The 7,702-nt window shown below is 36.1% G+C and overlaps 1 protein-coding gene across 2 annotated transcripts; it reads right to left on the bottom strand.

Annotated features, from left to right (window-relative positions):
* Nucleotides 1-515: 515 nt before the first annotated feature.
* On the bottom strand, nucleotides 516-6,751 carry LOC145580174 (uncharacterized). 2 transcript variants are annotated; one of them, XM_081637563.1, is made up of 3 exons: nucleotides 6,171-6,751; nucleotides 4,985-5,902; nucleotides 516-1,719 (listed from the first exon to the last, which is right to left on the bottom strand). In XM_081637563.1, the coding sequence occupies exons 2-3, from the start codon at nucleotides 5,891-5,893 to the stop codon at nucleotides 955-957; spliced, it is 1,674 nt and encodes a 557-aa protein (XP_081493689.1). In that variant the 5' UTR covers nucleotides 5,894-5,902; nucleotides 6,171-6,751; the 3' UTR covers nucleotides 516-954. The 2 variants fall into 2 exon arrangements, with proteins under 2 accessions (XP_081493689.1, XP_081493690.1); XM_081637564.1 differs by having other exon boundaries at nucleotides 6,449-6,751.
* Between the last annotated feature and the right edge of the window lie 951 nt (nucleotides 6,752-7,702).

Genomic DNA, 7,702 nt, shown 5'->3' with positions numbered 1-7,702 from the left:
GATGACAAAAGACAAATCATCTACACCGATTAAGGATGATATCTATTATAATAAATGATTAAAAAGGGATTTTGGGGCTTATCACTAATCAAGAAACTGGTGGTAGCCCCTACTAATAATCACAATGGAGATAAAACGAGAGAAGGATGAAGGAGGAAAAAGGGAGAAAGCAGAAAATCAAAGGAAAACCATAAAAAAAAAAAAAAAAAAAAAAAAAAAAAAAAAAAAAAAAAAAAAAAAAAACTGGAAAAACCCTAGCAAAAACTAGGAAAAATACCCCCCCAAGAAGAAACGTAGAGGGAAAACCCTATTGGTGTTTAGACATAATTAACTATCTTTCTTTTTCCTGGTGAATTATTGTATTACTTAGGTTGTACTTAAATAAGTAGTACATTTATAATTTCCAAATCTTACGTTGCACGGGATCCGTAATATCAAAAAAGTCAGACAAAAATCTTGAATAGAGCATATTGGGATGAATGGATGATAACATCATACGAACTCAGGCACTCACATTGATCAGGAAATTCCTGAATTTAAGCATTATCTTGGGAATCAAAATGCAGCAGCCAGATATGATGCCTCAAATGTACAGAACTAATGTACAGAGAATGACAATACAAAAAATGTATCACTAACCTAGGTTACGACTGGGGCTAGGTAAAAAGCCTATGGATTAACTTTGAATATACATTCATAGTTGGATAGTACAGTATTACAAAGTCAGATCTAACTCCATGTTCTAATATGTTAGCAAGCTCAAGAGAGAATCTTAAAATTCTGTTTTATCTTTAACAGTGAAAGAAGATTTCCTCGGATAACAGTCGCTTGGGTCAGAAACTAGTGCAGCCTCAGCCCTGGTTAAATCCATCATCTTAACAGATCTTTCTGATCTTACAGCAGCTCAAACAAATTGAGCCCCATTACTATAGTTTGCATGCTCAAGGATGCATCTTACAGCATAGCTTCATCTTCATCATTATCACTATATAGAAATTCCTCAGAGTCTGAAACTCCTTCCATAGTATTGGCCTGCGACTGTTGAAATTTATCAATGGCATCTTTGGCATCAAAAACTAGGGCATCTTTCGCTGCTTTAATGATATCCTTCACGTGAACAGAGTTTACAGAGTTTTCTTTTCTATCCAATTGGTTACGAGCTGACTTCAGACAGCGTGAGAAAGCCACTGTTCTCTTATTCTCCCTGATGTGCAATTGGTCAATATACTTCTCATGTAAAGCCATATTCTTCACCTTCTTCAGAACTGGAGGACTTGTAAGGGGGCTTGCACTTCGATTGCTGAACCTCGAAATGTGGTTCTTACAGCCTGAAGAAGATCTGTCCCAAGACTTTGAGGAGGAATCTGGGCTTCTCAGTAATTGTTTTGGAGTCAACTGTACAGCATTCAGCTGAAGGGCTTCAGCTGAGTAATTTACTGAAGGCTCAAGAACAGCAAAAAAATCTGCTTCATTATCTTGATTCACATGACAATACTTCTGCAATAATTGTCTCACAGTTTTACGTGCCATACGGCTCTTACACTTACTCTTGCAAGGCCTTTTTCTCTTCGTTTCAACATATTTAAACAATTCACTTCCAGAGACTAAGTCAGATGGTGAGTTCTGTTTTTTAGCTCTTGAAGATGACTTAGAGGAAAGTGGAGTCTGATTGTCTGAGTGAACTTTATCAAAACATTCTTGAGCAGACTTTCCTAGAACCTGAAACAATTGGATAACCACAACAGTGAGACATGAACATTAGACGGTTCTTTGAAAGTTGCTGCAACTGTTTTGGACACATGCACATCTCATCTACAAAATTTAGGATGATAATGTTTAAAATGTAGACTTGATACACAACCAAATTGCAGCTGAAATATTAAATCTATCAACCTTCTCTTCTGCTACTCTTAAGTAAATTCTTAACCTCACCTGAAAAGCAGAACAAAACCAGAAACTCCGAAACAAAGACAAAGTCAAATCCTCCAATAATGCAGCCCTTCAAGCACGTAGAAATTCTTAGAGGCCAAATCCAACAAACTAAATATTGCTTACTCTTCCTAATAATTATGAAATCTAGAGTGAGAGAGATATATCTTAGCTCTTAGAAACTATTTATAAATGTCCCATTACACACTATGGTCACAAGCTCACAATGTTGGTGTTGGCCTAAAGTGTCAACTTTGAGGACTCTGCAAGTTTATATTCATCTTTCCAATCCTCTCACATAATTCAGCTAAAAGTCTCCTACAACATGAAATGAAAACTAACTTATTTCATTCTCAAAAGTTCAACTCACTTTCAGTTTTAGAGTGTTTCAGATAGTTCAAGTCGCTTTTACTTCATCCCATTTTTAGCAAAAGCCTTTTCACTACCTTACTCCTCTTACCCCACACTATTTAGCAATGGACTCAAGACTCACACTCAGGCAATAACAGATAATAGCAGAAACTCAGAGTAGCTTTAGGCTACAACTCTAATGTGAAACAAAATACAAATAATCAGCTGCCTTCTTTCATTCCCTCCTCTCTTATATACAAGGTTTGGGTCCTCTGTCGTAGTAGCTGTCCTCTGTCAGATGCACCACTATTTGATGTGGTGTGTTGTGGCTGCTTGCCCTGCTGGTCGCTGTTCTGTATTCTGTAGTTGCTGCTCATCAGTGGTCCTCCCTTGTTTCTTCCTTCTGGCATATTGGATAAGATAGGTGGCCTTGCTGCTTGTTCTATCACAAATTTACACTTTTCCACCCGCTCTCGTACTTTATCCATCTTTAACTTACACTTTCCACTCACTATTTCTTATTTTATCAACCTTTTCCTTATATATCTACCCATGTTTTTGTCTAATTGTCTTACTTTATCCACCTGTTTCTTATACACACTCACTTTTCCCAACTTTCCCAGAGAAAGAGTTAGAGTGAGTTAAACTTTTGAAAGCAAAGAAAGTATATATGAGACTACTTGATTAATCCAAGTTCAGATATATCCCAACCCTAGAATCAGATCTTTAGACCTTTTCTTAGTGTAATACTGTTAAAAAAAAAAAAAAAATTGTAGTACAAAGATGAAAACAGGTCAAAAAAATAAATTATTAGTGAAATCTCATGCATAGTTAGGATGTGTAAAAACATGTGGATCACAAAAAAGGTTGAAGAATTGTTGTTTGTAGACATGCACTGTACACCGATCCAGAACCAGAATATCTGATTTTCGCAGACCAGAGACCAGACCTGAATCATCCAGTCCGGTTCTGGTCCAGACCTGGAAATTCAAATCAGACCCGGTTTTGGACCGGTTAGACCAGCGTTTGGGTTATAGTGAGAGATTGAGAGTGTGGGTGAGACCGTGAGAGGAGATGGAGGAAATTAGACAGTAAGAATGAGAGTGGAGTTGGGCGGCTATAGGAATGGGTTTCATTAGGTTTAATTTAGGCTGACAACTAAACTAAAAAATAAAAAATAAAAATAAATACAGCGGGACCGGTCTCCAGTCGAGACCAGAAAATTCTAATTTTTACCTGGACCTGAATCCACCGGTCAGGTTCCGGTCCAGTTTCAGTTCCGGTCTGCTTTATGTACACCCCTACAGCACCATTGTATGAGCAGACCATGTAGACATCAATGTGACTGGCACTACACTACATTCTGCAACTTGAAATCATAGTGTTGTGTCACAGTATAACACAGCCATGTACTCTGAATTTGACACCAGCCTAGCCTAATTATTAGTACGGTGGTCTAAAATCCCTTTTTAAGCTCCCTAAGCTAAATATGCGTGCCTTGAGCAGACATCAAAGGTTAGCTTATTTTATCATAGGACAGCTTGTTCCCTATAGATCATGCAGCTTTTCTTGCAAAACTCATCATAGATTTGGGAGCTTAACTTTCAAGGACTATCTTGCATCATACACCATGTCCATTTAACGTAGTTCACCTTGGCAACTTTATTCTAAAGCTTATAGTTATCGTTAACAAACCTACAAAATTATCTATCAAACTTCATTAGACTTTATGAGGTGACATTAACAACAAATTCAATAAAATAAAAAAATAGCCGACGTTGATAAAGTTTTAACTAACATATCCATCCCCTCTCCAATTCTCCAAATGGAGCTCAAAAGGAACTTACTACTGACAGGCATCCTCTCCGCCAAAAATAGAAGTTAATGTATTCAGCAAAAATGCATGGTCACCTTAACATTATGGCTTTTAGTCAGTTGTGGCAGCAATGGCACCCCATTCAGAAGTAGAAGTAGCAGGGGGGGGGGGGGGTGAAAGTGAAAAAAAAATCAACAAAAACCCTCAACTCTTAGATTTTGGAAATACATATAGACCAACTAGTGAATACTTCACTGATTACAACATGTCAAAGCTTCATTCACAATTTGAAACTATTTGAGAAAAATCCTCAGGTATCTAATAAATAAAAAAGAATGGTTGAGCTTTGGAAAGGAATGAATGATTTAAAACAAGAAAAATACAGGGCAATGTCAATATTGTCAAATCCTACAAGTACATCAATATTTGCAGTGCAGCACAGATGAAATCAATACTTTGTTTCAAGAAAGTAGCAACATTATTTTTCCAGATGCTTTTTTCATGTTGTGTATTGTGATAGGGCCAAGGGTAGGAAGTTACTTTAATCTAATATAAGTATAATATTCTAGTATCCCTACATTAGATCCCATTATACATAGCCTGCTTCAAGACTTTGGAAATGAGCTGTAAGCAATGGTACATTGGTGCTTATTAATAACAAATTTGACAATCAAAAGAAACCATTCTATTTATCAAAGAGCCAAAAATGAGATTAATATAAAAGCAAAATCTATATTCCAACACATGATGCACAGCAGAAAACTATTGATATTCTTTTACTCGTTATCTCAGTCCACACATTAGCAGAACAAATCAGAGCAATGTGCATAATAAACACAAAGAGCAAGCAGGCATAAACATCAAGATCCAAAAATCAGGGGAAAATACCAGTTTGGCAACTTTCTTCCAAAAATGCGGACTTGGTTTTGCAGTGAAATAAGCTTTGTGCAACGCCACTTCCTGCTCCTTTGTCCACCCTTGACTATTCCCTTGAAGCTCATCTTGCTTTCTTCTCCTTTTCACTCCAGTCAGCTTGGATTCCCTTCTTCCTTGTATATCTACTTCAGCACAATCATCAGATTTCTTTTTCTTAGCCTTGATGTCTTTTGAATCTTTCTTCTCGTCTTCTACAACACAGGCAGACAACACTGAACCACATTGTATTGTCATTCGTGGTTCAGTCTTAATGTATGAACCACTGCCTGTAGAAGACATTCGGGTGCTCCGCCTCAACATAGTTTGACAATTTAAACCCACCTGTTTAGAAACACTACGCGTAATTCTCCTCTCCACATTTCCATCTTTTTGTTTGCATGAATCATCTGTTTTAGAAACACTACGTGTAATCCTCCTCTCAACATATCCATCTTTTTGCTTGCAAGAATCATCTGTTTTAGAAACACTACGCGTAATCCTCCTCTCCACATTTCCCTCTTTCTGTTTGCATGAATCATCTGTTTTGCCATCCCTTCCATGTTCATCATCAACAAGATTGTTTCGTCTTCCCCTTCGACCTCCTCTATTAACACAACCAGAAAGAGAAATCGACTTAATTGTTTTAGAACCTTTACAAGAATCACTTCTGTTTTCCTTCCCCTTACCACAACTTCTTCCTTTCACTTCACCACCTTCTGTAACAGCTGAGAGTTGCACCGGACCGAGAACTTTCCTCGCTTTCCATTCATAATTGTTGAACAAATTCCTGCCTATTTGTTTACTTTGTGAATTCAACCCAACAACTACTTTTCTTCCCAACAATCTAGAACAACTACGGGTAATCCTCCTCTCCGAATTCATAGTTCAATCCTAACATTAAAGGGTTGTACAATACATTAGCAACCAAATTTGATTCAATTATCTCGAAAAATCACAACATCTTAAGGATATGTGATTAAATTATCAAATTAGGCCCAAAATTTTCTTTTCATAATCTTAGTATTTTAGAATTAATTTTTCGAACCCTACACTTACTGCACTGACAATTAATTTAAATTAAATTAAATTAAATTAAATCAAAGATGGACCCTAGATTGTAAAATTATTACGATAATTACTAAAAGAAACAAAAACTTACCTCAGAAGCTGCTTCAATACAAGTATTAGACGGCAAGCAAGGATGCACGGATTCGTCAGATGGTAGCCGTCTCCCGTACCGGAAACGTTTCGGGGACGGGTACGGCTTGGAAACATCCCAAGGCGTCCCCTTCGAAAGTGGTACGGCAAGCCAATTTGGGGACGGCTAGCCTCTTGCTCGGGTACGTATTGGGGACGGCTTAGGCCATTTTCTGACGTTTCCTTAGAATTTTAGGCCATATTTTTTTGAAAAAACCCCAAAATCAGTGAATTACTAACCTAATTTTCGATTTCCCCCAATTCTCAAAAACCCTAACAATTGCGAACGGCGATTCCCTTGGAGGTGCGACTTGGTTCAATCTTCTGTGGTGACCGGAGACCACCGGCGACTAGCGAGGCTTCGAGCTTCGACCGGTTAATGTTTCTCTTTCTTCTTCTATCTCTCTTCTGCTTCTAGTTCTTGTTTTCTCTCTTTCTTCGAACCTTCTGTTATGTTTTTTTTTTTTTTTTGAAACCCGAACCTTCTGTTTTCTTTTCTCTCTTTTTGGTTTTTTTTTTAAGTTTTGTTGGTTTTTTTTTTTTTTTTTTTTTTTTTTTTTTTTTTTTTGAGGAAAAGTTTTGTTGGTTATGTGAATATTGAGATTAATTGCTGGTTATGTTTTTTTTTTTTAAAGAATTGCTGGTTATGTATGCTATAGCATGTGATTCTTTTTTTTTATTATTATTTTTAATTTTATTTTATTTTAAGTCATTGTAGTATTGTAGATGGTTGTACGTGTAAAAGTCACTTTCTGTTTTTTTTTTCTTTTAAATGGTACTATAATTTGTGTTATTTTATTTTATTTTTAACATTTCATTGAAATGTAGATGGCAGTCCAGTACGTGTAGAAGTCACTTTGAAAGTCAAGTACGATGTGCCGATATTGAGTGTGCTTCAATGGAGAAGGAGGAGGCAGGGTTGTTCATCAATTTTTTCTGTTTTTTTTTTCCGTAAGCAATTCAATTAGCACTATCAACTACTCAACTTTCAAAGAAAAACTATTTCACTACTCGAACCGTCTTTCAAATGAGAACTGAACCGATTAAAAACCGATTGTTTGAAATCGAAAAACAGATTCGAACACTAAGGGCCTGTTCTCTTCCGCTTATATTCAGTTCAGTTTCCGTTCTTAATTTCCATCTCTCATAAAATATCAGTTCAATTCACTTCAGTTCCAATAAGTTCAGCTCCAACAAGTTAAGTTCAGTTCATTTCAGTAAATCAGAACAGGCCTTAAACCTCATGAATATAAGATCACATTACTTACCATTTTATCCAATAGTAATTTAAATCTTCTATATAAATAAATATGTCTTTATGTAAGCACAAGAATGGATAAAAGAATAAATATATAAAAAAGAAATAAAGAAATAGCTTCAACAGTTACAATTCAAAATAAAAATTATTCTATCTATTTTTTTTTTTTTTTTTGGAAATTCTCTTTGGTATTGTTTGGTAAATTATAAAAAAAACTTATTATTACTTACCATTTT

Source organism: Chenopodium album, chromosome 14, assembly GCF_948465745.1.
Source record: "Chenopodium album chromosome 14, dcCheAlbu1.1, whole genome shotgun sequence".
Taxonomy (NCBI): Eukaryota; Viridiplantae; Streptophyta; class Magnoliopsida; order Caryophyllales; family Amaranthaceae; genus Chenopodium; species Chenopodium album.
Note: the sequence above shows the minus strand (reverse complement) of the source record. Positions and strands in the feature narration are given on the sequence as shown.

What these genes read in the sequence shown, in the direction of transcription:
- LOC145580174 (XM_081637563.1), bottom strand. Translation starts at nt 5,893, where the DNA reads ATGAATTCGGAGAGGAGGATTACCCGTAGTTGTTCTAGATTGTTGGGA. An exon ending in GGAAGAAAGTTGCCAAACTG is followed by an intron (nt 1,720 to 4,984) that starts GTATTTTCCCCT and finishes CAATTGTTTCAG; the next exon opens with GTTCTAGGAAAGTCTGCTCA.